At 58.3% G+C, this 16414-nt stretch overlaps 1 protein-coding gene across 7 annotated transcripts in view; it reads left to right on the top strand.

Annotated features, from left to right (window-relative positions):
- The window catches only part of HDAC4 (histone deacetylase 4), a 288638-nt gene that overhangs the window by 167640 nt on the left and 104584 nt on the right, over positions 1 to 16414 (top strand). For 6 of the 7 annotated variants that reach the window (XR_009607488.3, XM_060624337.3, XM_060624334.3 and 3 more), the window contains one exon: positions 9022 to 9266. The exons of the other annotated variant lie outside the window; for it this stretch is intronic. Coding sequence is in view for 5 of the 6 variants with exons in the window: in XM_060624337.3 (XP_060480320.1) it covers positions 9022 to 9266 (245 nt within the window). In the remaining variant the exon portion in view is untranslated. The remainder of the gene's footprint in view (positions 1 to 9021; positions 9267 to 16414) is intronic. 7 annotated transcript variants of the gene reach the window in all.

Genomic DNA, 16414 nt, shown 5'->3' on the forward strand with positions numbered 1-16414 from the left:
AAATACAATTCAAAGGGTTACCTTTAATACAGTCTGCACAAGACGCATATCTCTCTCTGCCCCACACCAGAGTAAGAAACTTTCCCATATATAGAATCTATAAAAATCCACGAGTACCTCTATGTACTATATTTATTTCTTTTACATTTTGATCTCCGTTGAAAACAAAACAATATAAAACCAAATCACCTCTTCATGTGCCATAATCCTTTTGATTTTTCAGGCATAAGGTAACTTGTAGTAAATTGTTAATATAAGCTTATTTCTTTGGCATTGCACGTAGATGTCTAAATGAGACACACAGAGATGATACCACCCGTATATGCTTAGCCACACACGAGGCTAAGGCCGCTTACGCTGTATGCATTCCCTAGAGACTATTTTTTTTTAATATTTTTTTTAAGTTTTATTTATTTTTGGGACAGAGAGAGACAGAGCATGAATGGGGGAGGGTCAGAGAGAGAAGGAGACACAGAATCTGAAACAGGCTCCAGGCTCCGAGCTGTCAGCACAGAGCCCGACGCGGGGCTCGAACTCACGGACCGCGAGATCATGACCTGAGCCGAAGTCGGCCGCTCAACCGACTGAGCCACCCAGGCGCCCCTCTAGAGACTATTTTTGAGTTTTCACATCTGAATCTTTACATGTTAAATCTTGACCTCCACACCTCATCTCCCCCTTACACACACACCCACACACACCCACAACACGGTGTTAAATAGAATAATTTTAATCCAGTTGAGACCACTTTGGGGGAAAGCGGCATTACATATAAATCAGTATTTTGTGTTTTTGTTTTTTGTTTTTTGCTTTTTTTTATAAATCAGTTTTTTGAATGCAACGGGACTACGCGTGTTCAGTGCTTTAGAATGATATCGTTAACAGGTTCCGCATTCTGACGTTTCACAGCGAGATGGCAGGTTGAACACAGGTGTCCAGTCTTTCTCCCGAAATTCACAAAAACCCCCAGAAAAGGCCCAGGTCACAAGCAGAGTTCGCCTGGACGCGACGCGCGGGCGACACGCGGGTGTGGTCTCTAAACACTGCTTCCCACCAGAGGGACCCAGTCCTCCTTGGAGCGGCACCTGATTCCACACAGAGGTCAAAAGTGTGCGAGAATTTCCCGGCACACCCGGTCACGGCGGAACGGAGGGCTGCAGCGGGCGTCCGGGCGGCTTCCGGGCCAAACTGAAGGGCCCTCACTGTTCAGGGAGGGGGGCTGCCGTGCACTCTATTGACCTGGTCTTGAGAAACAAAACCCCTCCTCGTCGCTCACATATGCAGGACGCTGGGCACCAACTCGTTGTTTTCAGAAATTGGCAAATAAAGGAAGAGAATCAGGCGCTTGCCCTGCCTTCCTTCTGGAAACTGTTTGTCAGAGTGGGAAGATGGTTGGGTCGGGGTCCCTCCTCGGTACTGAAATAAGGTAGCGAATCCCTGGACAGGTGCACCTTACCACCTGACCACCTCACCTCAGCAGCCATCTGGGCAGAAGAGCCACGGACGCGCAGGAGCTCAAGGAACCTCTGTGGGGAGGTGGTCTTGCTGGGAAATCGGGCTCCAGAGCTCACAGGGCACCACGTTCACCCGCAGCCCAGGCGCCGTCCACGACGTCCAGAGCAGAGCATACTCCGCGGGACAGATGGGCAGTGTCTGTAGCCCATAAGTTGGAGGGGGTGCCGGGGTAGGGGGGAAGGGGAAGCCTTTAGAGCAAAAGAATTGAAGGCACGTATCAGCCAATAGAATGTAAGGACCTTTTGTGGGTCTTAATTTGAATACAGTTTAAAAGGCATGTACGGAACACTCCTCAAAACGGGAATGCTTTGAGGCCAATTGATAATATCATGAAAGAGTTGTTCATTTATTTGGGTATATTAATGGGATGTGATTGTGGTTTCAAATTTTTTTTTTAATGTTCATTTATTTTTGAGAGACAGAGCACGAGCAGGGGAGGGGCAGAGAGAGAATCCGAAGCAGGCTCCAGGCTCCGAGCTGTCGGCACAGAGCCCGACGCGGGGCTTGAACTCACAAACCGCGAGATCGTGACCCGAGCTGAAGTCGGACGCTCAACCGAGGCGCCCCTGATTGTGTTTTTTAAAAGAGTTCATTCAGGGATACTTTCCGAACTACTATAGAAAAAAACGCCTTGACAGCCGGTGTCCCCCAGTGTAATCCAGAACGGAAGGAGGTGGGGGTCACGCAGAAGACACGAGGTTCGCCATTAGTTGGCAGTTGTTGGAACTGAGGGACGGACCCCTGGGACTTGATTCAACTGTCCTCTCCGCCTCTGTGTGCTTCTGAGAATTTCCATAAAAAATTTTTAAAAACGTATTGCAGAGAAAGGTCATAGGCCCTGGGCACAGGCGAGTGGAAGAGGAAGCATCAGCAGCGGCCCGGGATGGGGGTCAGAAGGCAGGTGCGTCAGTCAAGGCCCGTCTGCCAGACCCTCGCCACTCCCCCACCCCTACGGACACACCGCACACGCCCCTCCTGGGGTAGCGGCCCCCATCTGTGACGGGGCTGGGAAGGGCGGCCAGTCAGACACACTAGACTCCCGAACGTGCTCCCCACTGTGCTCCGGAGTGAGCCCCCCCGGGGGTGGCCCGCTGGAGGATTTTTCCTCCGGGAGAACGTAATCCAGAGGCCCTGGCCGGGGGACACCAGCAGGTGGAGGGCGTGGGCACCATAACAAGAGCAGGGGCATAGCTGCGTTCCCGATGAGCAGCGAGCACGGAGACCCTCACTCAGTACCACGTCAAGGTGGGAAGGCTTCTCCCCAGGAAGTAAGGCCACCCCACGCGGACAGCTTCTGGGTGAGAGCCCCACTCTGCCGGCAGCCTGCGTGGGAATCCCTGCCAACACCCGTACTCGGAGCAGCCTGGCGGCCGGGAAGACAAAGGCAAAACAGACAGATGTGGGAGGACCGAGACTGTGCAGGGTTATCGGTGCCGTCCTCCCAGACCAGAGCAGGTACCTCGTCCACCACGTGAGAGCACGATGCTCTTAAGGGGCCGTCGTTCTCTGAACGTGGCCGGTGAGTCTTCAGTTAAAAACGTCAGAGCTGAAATGGTGCGAAACCCGATGAAGAGGTGAGAATACGTGTGTAAGGAAGCCTCATAAAATTGAGCACAAGCAAGAAAGAGAGAAAAGCAGAGGATCCTTCGAGATCTACCGAACATAAGAAGTTTCAGAAGCAGAGAGTGCAAAAAGGAAAGCCCCAAGAAGATAACTCAAGGCTGTCCCGGGGGAGGACAGAGGCTGCCTCGCTGACCGGGCCAGCTGAGTGCCCCGCCCTGGCCGGAGGAGAGCCAAGCCCTGTCACCGTGAAATTGCAGAACCCTGGGGACCAGGACAAGACCTGACAAACTTCCAGGGAGAAAAATCTCGTCCCGTCAGAGGATCCGGAATCCGGATGGCTTCAGTTTTCAGTAACCATGTTGGGAACAGGAGGGCCAGACAGTGGTGCTCCTAGGATCCTGAAGGAAGTGAGCTTCCGGCTGGAGTTCTGGAGGTAGCAGTGCATGGAGGGGAGATGGCTACGAGCAGAACCTCCCTCCCCAGGCCTTCTCTTGAAGGCACCCTGGGAGCCTGAGATCCTGCAGGACGAGAGGAGGGGACAGAGACGGAGGAGGGCGTCCCCTGGAGGAGGAGGAGGCCGGCCCCCTGATGGCAGCTGCTCAGGGGAGCCTGGGCCACCTGGCCGGGCGGGAACTCTCCAGCTTCTGGGCAGGTGCCTGTGCCTGGGGGACCTGAGCCCGGGAGCCTGCCCCTGACCCTTCTCTGTCGCTGACCTGTCTGGGCCAGGCCCTCCTGCTCCCCTCCCTGCCCCTCCCCCTCGCTCCTCTGCGCGAGGAGCCTTCGAGGTGGCTCGTGGCCGAGGGTGGAGGCTGGCCACCAAGGACGCAGGAGCAGGGACTCTGCATCCGCCCCACCAGATGCCGCAGCGGGGTGGCCTCTGGCTTCCTGGGGGTCGCTCGTGACCTCGTCCCAGACAGACCTCTTTCTGCCAGCTGTCCCGGAAGCCGAAGGCAGACTGGACTCCAGCCTCTTCCCTCTTCCTGGGAGTCTCTGTCACCCTCTTGTGCTCACTGCTGTCGGCCAAAGAATGGGTGTTTGGGGACACGCGCGTGGATGGCATCACCATAAAGAAAAGCAGGGGATGCGTGACCGAGCCAGAATGTTGTGGGGGGTGGGGGGGCGGGCACACGATTTGGGGCGATTCTCTGATTCTTCGTTCACTCTTGCTCTGCCCTGACTACGCGTCCTTCAGCACGCGCGAGCTGTTTCACGGTGAAGATGAAAACACTCTACATAAGTTACACATTTCCAACAGTCCCCCACCCTCCTCCTCCCTCCCCCCGTCACACACAGACAAAATGTCAGAGTAAGAGGAAATCATAGTTACATGCTTGAAATATCTATTATTTTTCCCTGCGTCTGAATGAGTCATTCTTTACTTGAACAGATCCTAAACTTTGGCCATGTTTTCTAGAGAATAGTGCTCGTCTTTATTTCGCATCTGTATGACGGCGTTTAGCGGAGAGGATCTAACCCACGTAATGGAAAACTACAGTGTCCTTTTTGACGATCGTTTATTTTAAAAAATAGAGACTGGCAGATTTTTTTTCGCTTTCCGATGGCGAACTTGTAATTCAGACAGCACAGCCTTGCCGTTTCTTATCGAAACGCTGAATATGGTCTTTGTGCTTCTACTAACGTCATGAGTCCGACTGTATTACTATGTTTCTCAAGGCACAACCTATAAAAGCAATTTTCTACTCCACATAAAATATTCATGAGAATACAGGCTTTTTTGTTTGGATGCTGCATTCTTTAAGTAGAGAAGGTTGTATTGTTTTCTTCGGGGAGCTTTGGGTCAAAAGCTCTGGCAGCTTCTGTGGAGAATGCCTGGCCTGTCAAATGGTTTTTGATACAGAAATAGTACGAGTCGCATATGATACACCCGCCAGCAGCTGGAAAGAAGGGGGACTGTGGCCGTGATCCCCCCCGCACCCCGGCTGCACCAGGCCCGGGACAGCGGGGCTCCGGCCATGTCGCCCACCCGCCGGGCCGCCTGACTGGCCGCGCAGGAGGGATAAGGAGGTGGCATTTCTCTGCAGGCCTCGCCAGGGTCTCCTTGTCCCGCGTCCGTTCCCACCCCGGCTCTCGTGTCTCCCTGCAGACGCGGTGTTGTTTCCACCGGCAGAAGCCGCTGACGGCGCCGCTGACGTAGGTGATGAGTAGCTCTTCCTTCTGTGTGCCCTGCTCTTAGCCTTCTTTAGCAGAAGAACGGAGTTTTGTGTGAGTTTTGTGTGGTAAACCGAGCAGTAGGCCCTCCCTGGCTAAGAAGCGGTCAATGCAAAAGGAACGTTGCAGTGAGAACAGCACGCCGTCCCGCGGACACCCGCACGTGTCCCGGCTCTCACCCTCCGCGCCCTGCTCACGGGCCCCCTCCGTCGTGTGCGGGCCCCTCGCCCCCCGGGGCATCCTCTGACCTCGGCCTTTCGTGTCTGGGGAAGGACTAGCGGGGGCTGCCGGGCAGTGCTCCCTTGGAAGATTCCCTATGCTTCCAGCCTCAGAAGGATCTGGGAAAGGTTTGAGGAAACGAAATGAGCTCCGGCTTGCATGTGGCAGATGTGCACAGCCCGCCTCGGCCCGCTGCTGAGAAGGAACCGTCCAAACAGCCTGGTCCTGCCCCGCGCCCCCACCTGAGCGCTGCTTCCCCTGCGGTGCCCCCCCCCCCGCCGTGCTTCCCCGTGGCAGGCACCCCACTGCCCGCCCTTCTGCGTCTGAGGCCCGGCCTCCCCCGCGCTGTCACCCGCTCTGGCCCTGCACGGACGCTCCAGGATTTGCGCGTGAAGACCCTGCCCTCTGAGTGGGGGTTGAGTTTTCCCTCAACCTGCGTCCCCACGCCCCTCCACTTACACCCTGACCTCTGGCCTTTGTTCACGCTGTGCCCCCGTGTGGACGAACCACCTCCCCCCAGCCCTGTTACAGGCTGGCCTGGGGGTGTCCCCACGCCCAGCACAGAGCAACAGGGCCCCACACAGCTCCCCAGTAAACGAACGTGTTCGTAGAAAAGTTCAGCCCGCCGTGTTTTTGAAGTTACTAAAAAGCTGCTCTGTGGTCAGCACCTAAAGGGATTGACCGCTAGACATTTCTAATGGTCCCCTGAGCCCCTACGTGAAAAATGGGAGTAAGGAGGGGATCTGCTAAATGAACAGCAGCCGGGTCTTCTGCCCGCCGGCTCAGGGCCGGGCTCGGTGCCACGGAAGATCTCGGGTCCCCGGGCAAGATGGGACCCCTCGCACATCTTCTAGCGGGGGGCGCACCGAGTGGGGCAGCTGACACCGCGCAGGGCAGCGTGCTGATGTCACACGCTCTCTGTGGCTGTTTACTTAAACCAAAACACTGTCGCTTAGCCAGGCAACCCGGCGCTGCTCTCACCTGGAAAGGGAGTCGAACCTTCTCAGCGCGAGGCCTACGGGCTCAGTGCGTCGGTGCCTGCGTGGGCGTGTGTGACCCTGCAAGACACAGTCAGGTTTATCCTTAGAAAGCAAAGGCTGACTAACCCGGGGAGGCCTGCCCCGTGCTCACCTGTGTCTGCAGCGTAAGAGGCACGTTAGCGGGTCCGCGGACAACAGCCTTCTCGCTGCACCCGTGGCCACACAAGGGTGAAACCGGGTAGCCGTCCGCAGTAACGGTGCTTCCGGGAGGCGTCCCGCACGGTCACCCTCGGGAGCGAGGGATCACACACTCCCTCGAGAGAGAAGAGTGGGCGTCGAGCCCTGTAAGGAGCCCAGTGACGCCCTCTTTCCTCCACGTTTGCTCACAGAGCTGTCCTCCCTGCCCTCGTGTGTGTTCCTTAAAAGAGAGTCTGAAGCAAATGGAGGAAGATATTGAGGTTTTCTACAACTGCTATTTATATGATTTTCCCATTTTTCTATATTTCATAATAAAAAAGATCAAGAAAGGCAACTGATAAAATCCAGCCTTTCCCAGCTCCGCGTGGTAGGAATGGGTAGGATAACGCTGCTCCCTGGTCCTTCCTGTTCATGAAAAACAATTTATTTGTGTAGATTTTGCTCATGTAAACAGCAAATAAACCCTCTTCATGTATCAAAGCTTGATACGCCATTAGAAATAATTGGTTGCATACATTTTCACAGCTGGAGGGTGCAATCTCACTGATTGGGGGAAACGGAAGATAAACAGTCCACTGGCATTTTATCCTGGCCTTGTCGGGGCCCAAAGGATAGGACAATGGAATACTTTCTAAGAGGGTCGAATACGGAGTATTTTCCCACCACCCTCTGGGTGGCTCTGTCTCTTCCCTCTGTTCCCTGGGGGTTCCAGGGTGAGGCACTCCTCAAGGTAAAGCTGGTCCAGGCCCTGGGGCCCCTGTCAGCCCTGCCCCATGGTCCTCGGAGAGCCCCGGGCCCTGGAGCCTGAATGGCTCCGGGTCCTGGGGGTGGAGGAGACCGAGATTTTGTGTAGGAGCCGGACGCCCCGTCCTGGGCAGCATCCAGGACTCCGCCTGTGTGAGCCGCGCCCTGCAGGCTACACGGCCACTTGTTTGTCCAGGACACTGGGGCTCAGGCCAGGTGACTACAACGAGGGCTTCTGCCAGAGCTGGGCCTCTCCCTCAGCAGTGTTTCCTAGCCTTGCCTCATCAGAACGGCAGGGCTGTGCCCGCGCAGTGACCACAGAAATGCTCCGTCCTGAGGGGCGGTTCCACGAAAGCGCCAGTTTACCGGGAGCTCTGGGCTTGTGTGGTTGCGGGGTACCGACTCCCCAAGGAACCAGATGATGGCTGGAATCGGAGGGCCCTGTGGTCTGGGCATCAGGTCCCAGGGCATGTGGGCGGGCCAGTCAGGAGGCCCTGGAACAAGGTCAGGTGCATAACGTGGCCCCACCGGCAGAGGATCCGGCCAGAGGTGGCCCTGATGGTAAGGAACTGGGGTGGCCTGCCTCCGCTGATTTTGAATTCCCATGTGAGTACTGAGCTCCCTGGAGCAGGAGGCCCCAGTCTCCTGCCCCGGGGCCCTGGGTCTGGTGTGTCACTTGAAGAAAGGGGCCCAGAGCAGGTTGAGGGGAGCTCCTGGGCCTTTGAGCTGCAGGAGCAAGAGGAGGGGGGGGAAGCCGGGCAGTTGCCCCTGCAGGGGACTGTTCCCCTGCCTGGCCGAGAAGCAGCACTCACGGCCTGTGCTTTTCAGCCTCGAACCTGCCGCAGGAGGAGTCCCCCCGTGGGGTTATGGGGTGATGGCCAGAATTTAAAACTTTGTGCACGCTTCTCCTGTCTGCAGTTTGGTATTGATCTGTAAGCATCAAGACTGATTTCGCTTCTGTTTCTAATCGGAATCACTTGAGCTTGTTTTCGGCAGTACATTAGTAGGAGGAAGAAAATCCACTCCTTGGTGGACCGCAGCGCCCAGGACCCTGATGCACGTGCCGGGCGGGCGCTCACTCGCTGGCCGCGGTCGGGAAACACGTTTTCCGGGAGGGCGCGCGCCTCTCCACGGAAACGCGGGGCTGTCGCGGCCGTCGGGACCCCGTCAGCGGCGCACGCTCTTCTGCGCTTCGCGCACACAGGCCCTCGGTGGCTCCGCGAGGAGGAAGGACAAAAGCGCAGGCCGGCTGGCCTCTCCGCGCACTCGCGTTTAGCTCTCTTTACAGCCAGCTCCTTTCTCTTTCTCGGGGGACTTTCGGGGACGACGTCAGGGCGGCCGCTGGGTCCCCCCCGGGGGCCTCTCCTTGCGGGGCGCGGGGCGGGGCGTGCGTCTGGCGGGCGCCTGTCGCGGCCTGACCTCCCACTCGCTCTCGCCGTCTCTGCCCTTGACCGCCGGAACGCCCCAAAGGCCTCCCGAGCCCCACATTTTGAGCCGGTCAGGCAAGAGGGGGGCGGGGCAGCGTGCTTCAGCCCAGGGGCGCCCCTGGGCATCGGGCAGGGGGCGGGGAGGGGCCCGGGGACGCCGTGCCGCGGCAGTGACCGGCGCCTCTGTGCTGTGCTCTCTCCCGCAGTGGATGTGGCCTCCGCGCTGCCTTTGCAGGTCGCGCCCCCGGCGGTGCCCATGGACCTCCGCCTGGACCACCAGTTCGCGCTGCCCGTGGCGGAGCCCACCCTCCGGGAGCAGCAGCTGCAGCAGGAGCTGCTGGCCCTCAAGCAGAAGCAGCAGCTCCAGAGGCAGATCCTCATTGCCGAGTTCCAGAGGCAGCACGAGCAGCTCTCCCGGCAGCACGAGGCCCAGCTGCACGAGCACATCAAGGTCAGTGGGGCGGCGGGGCGCGTGCGCACCTGCGGGGGCCTCCCCCGCGCCGGGTCCCTCGGGAGGGGGGCGGCGGGGCCCCCGCGCACCAGCCGGACGCCGCGATGACGCACGGGACGCGCCTTACTGTGCTGACCCCAACCTGCCGGAGGCCCGCCGGTCGGGCTAATTGTGGTGCGTGCAGCGCGTTGTGGGAGAGTCACCGAGGCACGGGGCAGGAGCGGGCTTAAGGGACGCGCTTGACATTTCATTTCGTCCCAAAAGATAACACGTCCCCAAGTAGAAAAATTACCAGGGAGAAGAAACGCCAGAATCTTGGTGGACGAGTGACCGCCTCTGGGTGGTGCGTTTATAAATCCTTTGCGTTGCCTTCTTGGGACTGGTCTTTTCTCAGTTGTCCCCATTGATCCTTTAGAATTGGAAAAATACGGCACTATTTTCTTCTCATTTGAATTTAATAAGAAAAAACTAACAGATTTATTTCCTTACTTATTGACTGTAGTTAGTCTCTGTAAATATTCATCCTGAGCCCAGGGTTAAAATTAAATACATTGGAAAGAACCACGTGTTAGTAACCAGTAGCAAAGCTGTGCTACATCGTGGACAGATCACTTGTGACAGCTGTGACCATAATAGGCTCCACTGTATTTAGCACCACGGAGAGAAGCACCGTGCGGGAGATACAAACAGGGCAGATTAAAAGCGAGAGAGAATCTTACCTTTCCCGGTAGCCAGCCTGAAACGAAACAGAAACCCCCAGGTTGTATAATTCATCCGTTCTGTGTGGCAGAACACCCTAACCTCGGCGATTTAAAGCAACGAATGTGCCTTAGCTCATGGTTTCCGTGGTCAGGAATGAGGGGCAGCCCAGCAGGGGGTTGTGACTTGGGGTCCCTCATAAGGCCAGGGCCGTGAGACCCTCTTCTGGGCTCACTCACGTGGGTGTGGACGGGAGGCTCAGGCCTCGTCACCAGCAGAGCCTCCCACAGTGAGCACCCCGAGAGAGCAGAACGCCAGGTCCGAGGTGCAAGCCCCAGTGTCTCCTGCGGCCGTCTGGGAAGTGACGCAGCCCCTGTCCTGCCTTATCCCACTGGTCGCGTGCAGCCCTGGTGCATCCTGGGAGGGGCCCAGACAAGGGGTGAGTAGCAGGAGGCAGGGATCCGGGAGTACCGTTGGGAGCCTGGCTACCGGAAGGGGAATGTGAGTGTGTCTTAAATAACCTCCCGTTTCCAAACTGTTCTTTCAACGTGTAATGTGTTAAAGGTTTTGTTTATACCACATCTCGGGACACCATCGTGGACGCTACGCACGGAGCACATCTCCTTGTGGACCGGCTGCATTTCCGGCGCTCCGGGGCCACGCGTGGTCCGTGGCTACTATTCGGGACAGCACAGCTGTGGGGAACTGAGAGCCCTCACCCTGTGCTACCGGATGCCCCCGAGACACCCTTTCCATGGAGACCCGCACGGCCCGTGGGCGACAGCGCTCAGCCCCAGGCTTGGCTTTGTCAGGCGCCAGCCGGCCCCTGGGCAGTGTGTGCCACGGGGGCCACGCGGAATCGTTGGCGGGTCTGTCTCCTCCTGCTTCCGGCCGGTAGTTTCTTCCGTCGCAGGGTCTCAGCCACCCCCCCCCCCCCACCCCGTACCCGTAGAATACAGTTCGAAGTATCCATTGAATGGCCGCTGTCGACGGGGTGGGGGAGACGTGACTGTACCGGGGCCCGTGGCCTCGCTCTCTGTGTACCCGTGCCGGCGGGACCACGGGGCGAGGCCGCCCAGCGGTGTCACGTGGCTCGGCGGGCCGCATCACAGATGCGTGAGCACCGCCGGAGGCGCGTCGCGAAGGCTGTGTCCTCAGGCCTCGTGGGGCCGGGCCGGGCCGCGAAGCTGCGTGGCAGGCCCGGGGTCTTGGGAGCTGTGACGCGGCTTCGCTTCTGGGAGTTTGGGTTTGCTGTCGCCGCGCCTGCCGCTCTCGCCCTGAGGCGGCCGGCCCCCCGGGGTCAGCGCCGGATCAGCCAAGGCCAGACGGTTCCCTGAGCTGTAGGAGTCCCGGCCCCGTCGTCTGGACTGTAGCATTCTAGGCGGCGTGGGGGTCCCGCGGAGTGGAGGGGTCGCTGCGCTCTGTGCCCTCGGCCACCCGCAGCCGTCGTGACGGCCGCTTCTGACAGGTGTCCTCGGGTGTGCGGTTCGGGGGCCCACGGAGCAGACGCCCCGCCCCTGGCCGACCCCACGCGTGCGCCTGCTGGTGGCCGCTGTTCTGCGTGGTGGGTGGGCGAGCGGCGGGGTCTGGGTGCGGCGACGTGTCCCTGGGGCCCAGGTCTGTGAGGGCGGCCTCGGGAAGCGGTCGCTGGCCAGCGGGAAGTCACGAGTTGCCGCTCTTCCCGGTGACCGCCTGCGGCCCGTAGGGTGGTCTTCCGCGGCGTGGCGGGAAATGAGAAGAGCCCCTTAGCGGGCCGTTTTGTCTTGTCCGTGAGGCTAGAGCCTCCCCTTTCTGGGAGTCCCAAAGGCAGACTCTTGGCTGTCCTGCGTCCGGCACGTGCCTCCAGCCCCGCCAAGCCCGGGTCCCCCCCGCTCTGTGGCGGCCTGGGCTCGGCCACCTGCGTTGTCACCCCGTCTTGGCATCTGGCGGGTCACTAGTCTGCCTTCCCCCGTCCTTCCAGGCGGGTCCCCTCGTACCCGGAAGCCAGCGGGCCCTGTCGCCGCCCCTCGCCTTTCGAGGCCAGAGTGCCGTGTGCCCCGGAAGGTCCTCTGTCCCCTGGTGATGCGGTTTGCGGCCCCGACTTGCCGTCCTGCAGGCCGTGCCCGGCGCCTGGCTGGGGAAGGAGCTCGGGAGCCACGTCCACCCTGCCCCCCCCCCGGGGCCCTGTGTGCACGTGACGGGGGTCTGCGCTGCCCGCGGACCCGCGGGGGTGGCCTTCTGTGCCCGCGACGCCGAGGAAGACCACGTGTCAGCTGAATTTGTAGCTGTGGCCGGAAGATGAGAAACCGAGAATAACAAGCGGCTGAGAAGAAACGAAGCCTGTGCGGGAGAGGGGTCGTTGCTAAGCAGGAGGAAGCAAGAGATGGGAACTCCGGGACCCGTTGGTGCTGTCACCTTGGGGTGGGGCGGGGCTGGGCTGCCCGCCTGCCTGGGGCCTCCGCCTCCGGGAGGGGGCAGGTCTGGCTTCCCCTCCGTGACCCCCTGTCCCCACCTGGGGCTCTAGGGCTTTGTGTCACTGCTTTGGAGGTGAAGGAGCCTCCCTCCCGAGTCCTCACATCGGCGCCCGCGAGCTCCAGAGCAGCTACCACAGAGCCTGCGCAGGACCCCCCCCACCCCCACCCCCGGTGTCGCAGAGCCTGTGCCAGGACCCCCCCACCCGCCCTGGTGTCAGAGAGCCTGTGCCGGGACCCCTCGTGCCACATAACCTATGCATTGACACGCCCCCTGGTTCCACAGAGTCTGTGCGGGGACCTCCCCCCCCCCCCCAGTGCCACATAATCTGTTCCGACCACCCCCCCGCCGGTGCCACATAGTCTGTGCGGGGACCCCTGGCCATCAGGCTGCTCCACATGCCAGGTGTGCCCCTGAGAACTCCCCTCACCCACAGGGCCAGATGCTCTAAGAGGTGCCGGGAGCCCCACAGACATGGCTCTCACAGACACGACCCCTCATAGACGTGGCTCTCATAGATGTGGGGACCCCCCCATAGATGTGGCCCCCACAAATGTCAGCTGTGGCTGTCACACATGTGCCTCCCCATAGATGTGGCCCCCACAGATGTGGCTCTCACAGACACGGCCTCCACAGACGTGGCAGTTCAGATGTGGTCTCCCCACAGATGGGGCCTTTATAGGCACGGCTCTCGTAAATGTCCCCCATACAGATGTGGCCCCTATAGATGTGGCTGTCACACACGTGGGCCCCCTCCATAGATGTGCCCCCCTACAGACGTAGCTCTCGCAAATAGACGTGGCCCCCACAAATGCGGTTCTTACGAATTTTCCACCCCACAGATGTGGCTCTCACAGACACGGCCTCCACAGACATGGCAGTTCAGATGTGGTCCCCTCATAGATGTGGCTCTCAGAAATGTGCCCCCCTCACAGACGGGGCTTTCACAAGTGTGAGCCCCCCGATAGATGTGACCCCCACAGACTTGGCTCTCACAGATGTCGTCCCCCCCCATAGATGTGGCCCCCCACAGATGTGGCTTTCACAAACCTGCCCCCCCCCTCCCCCACGAACGTGGCTGTCACAAATGTGGCTCTGGGCCCGGTTCTCAAAAGCACAGGGAGAATCTCAAGTTTATATGTTCTCTGCATTTTAATCATGTGTTTTATTTTTTTATGTGAAATGGCGATCATAAAAGCTGTTTAACCTCTGTAATTGAATCATTCCATCAGTTGGCTTTTATTTGGATGATTTAAACTCTCTTCATGAGCCTTCATATTGTTGGTGACATTCGGCAGTGAAGTTTGTCAGACAGATTTCTTCAACACACAATCTAATTAGTGTCATTAAATCATCAGTGAATTTGAATAGGATTTTATAATTAAAAAGGGAATAACGTTTAAAATGTAACTTAAATTGCTAACTTTGGGTAAATGAGGTCTTTCATGAGGTTTCGGCCGTCAGCGTAGCACTTTGTACTTGATGCGATTTCTTGCCGGTTGTGGCTGATTCAGGTACCGTGTCCCGTGTCCCCTCCTTCTGTCCTGAACAGTGAGTTCTCTCCGGAAGAGGGTCCCAGGTGAGCGGCATAACTGAGGCAGAGGAGAGAGCGAGCTTCCGAGCTTCCGTGGGGCCAGTGTTTACGACCGGAAGATTCTTTTTTTTTTTTTTTTTTAATGTTCTTATTTATATTTGAGAGGGAGAGAGACAGAGCATGAGCAGGGGAGGGGCAGAGAGAGAGGGAGACCGAATCCGAAGCAGGCTCCAGGCTCCGAGCTGTCGGCACAGAGCCCGACAAGGGGCTCGAACTCACGAACCGTGAGATCATGACCTGAGCCGAAGTCAGACGGTCAACCGACTGAGCCCCCCAGGCGCCCCGTTGGAAGATTCTTAACCATTTCGTCAACCGGGATCGCATATGTGATGAAAAGACCATTGTCTAGATCCGCTGCTTTGGGGGTTAGTTGCGTTATTTTAATTTGTAAAAATTTTGTCCGAGAAACACACGTTTCCGATGCTTCAAGTTGAAAAGTAGCATTGCGCTAACCAGTAGAGCTGGCCGGCCCCACCTCCCGCTGGGATTCCCAGGCCTCGGGTTGGTTCTGGTCAGGTGTGCTCCCCATCTCTCCCCGGCCAGCTCTGTCCTTCCATTGAAGATCCCACGTGGTGAGGTCCCCCTTGCGGAAATGACGTGACTCTCTTGCCCTCCGCCCCTCAGCACGTGCAGACGCTGCCACCGCGGGCGCCTCCAAGCACTGAGGCCACGCTCTGATTCGAGAATTATCCCGGGTCTCCGTTCTTGTGTCTGTGGCTGCATACACACCACACAGTGACCACGTGCCCTTGGGCTCAGCTCCTGGCTCTTCCGCCCTGCCCGTCGTTGGCCTCGTTTCCGTGACCCCGATTCAGATCCCGTCCTGCAGCGTGGACGCGTGTGAGTTCTCACTGTGGGCGACCGCTGGTGATCACACTCACGGAGCCCGACCCTGGTTTTAAGTGTTCACAAAGCGGGCACACGATTTCCACGTTTGAAGGTGTCTGCGGTCTGAATTGGGCACATCTTTAGCTCAGGACCGACGATGGAAATACTCATTCTATGCAGAAAGGACAACGGTTGCATCGTCTAAGCCGGCGCGAGGCCCTTTGTGCTCGAGGGGCGACGGCCGCCATTTCAGAGGGGCTGCAAGGACCGTGTCTTGTGGTGTCTTTGCTTTCGCCCCGTAGCAAACCACCCAAGTCTGGCGCTTGGCACAGCCTCTGTCCGGTTTGCAGAGCGGCGTTGGGGGGGGTGCTGCAGGTGTGGGCTTGCTCTCATGCTTCTGTGACCGGCTCTGGCCGGCTGGTGGCCGGCTGACCTGGAACGGCCTCACTCTGGCCTGGCGGTTGGCAGGACGTTAGCAGATCATTTGCTGGTCTCAGCGTTCCGAGCTCACAAGAAGACGGCGTGTTTTAAGCCTCTGTCGGAGTCCAAGATGCTGTTGCCTGCTGGCCAGGGCAAGTCTTGAGGCCAAAGTGAGGATTCACCTGGAAATCTACCCCAGGGAACGGATGTTGGGGGCATGCAACGAATAGGGGCCAGAAATGCCATGATCTTCTCCAGGAGACCCTGCCCCGTTCAGAGGGCACTGAACTCCCTGAGTCAGGAGCACCGAGAAGAGGAGAAGCGGACAGGGCTGTGGGCCTCCCTGTCTTGGCCGTGGTTTTGGATTCGGCGTGGGTCCCTTCACCGCCATCCATGGGCAGTGGTATTTTTATAAACGTATTTTTTCCCCATGTTTTGCACAGACGCTTTTTTGTATCGGGAGCCTGGCCTTCAGCCTCACTGATGGAAACGCTGTGAGCACGAATGGGGCGGGGTTGACACTGGTACCGGGGCCACCGTCTCGGTTCCCCAGTGGCGGTCACCGTCTGCTGTGGTGGGGACACGTCCCCGTCGACCCTTCTGTGTGGCCCACCGAGCGGACAACCCTCTGTGCCCCAGGAGCAGCCGCCGACTGGCCCCGGGGCCCAAGCGTCCCTGGGAGGAGAGGAAGGCCTGCGCCCCGGGGCCCCTGTGCCCGTGTGTGGGAGAGAAGCGGGGGCCTGTGTTCGCGTGCGGACGCCGCTGTTTTCACAGGGAATGTTTCCACGTAAAAAGTCTCTCTGATCGTGTAAGTCGCTGATGTTAATTATTGATTGACTGGAGATTACAAAGAGGAAAATGTTACTCCAGTGCTGCGAGCTGGGAAAGCTGTCCCATCTGAAGCGTGTCCCTGTCATCTTCTGTAAGTTGTGTGCGTGTCTGTAGTTTCACAGGATTGGGATCACGCTCTGGCACGCGTTTTCTATTTACTGTGCTGTCACCATTCTCTTTATCGTTGCACCTACTCGAGAAACATGATTGTAATGGTTTATTGTGGTATTACAATGAGCCATAATGAATTGAAATACCCCAAAACAGTTGAAGACTTGGACGCGGAGGTCATTTCCAGTTTCTCCTGTTTTCGCATCCTTGCGCA

The sequence above is a fragment of the Panthera onca genome, chromosome C1 (assembly GCF_046562875.1).
Source record: "Panthera onca isolate mPanOnc1 chromosome C1, mPanOnc1 haplotype 2, whole genome shotgun sequence".
NCBI lineage: Eukaryota > Metazoa > Chordata > Mammalia > Carnivora > Felidae > Panthera > Panthera onca.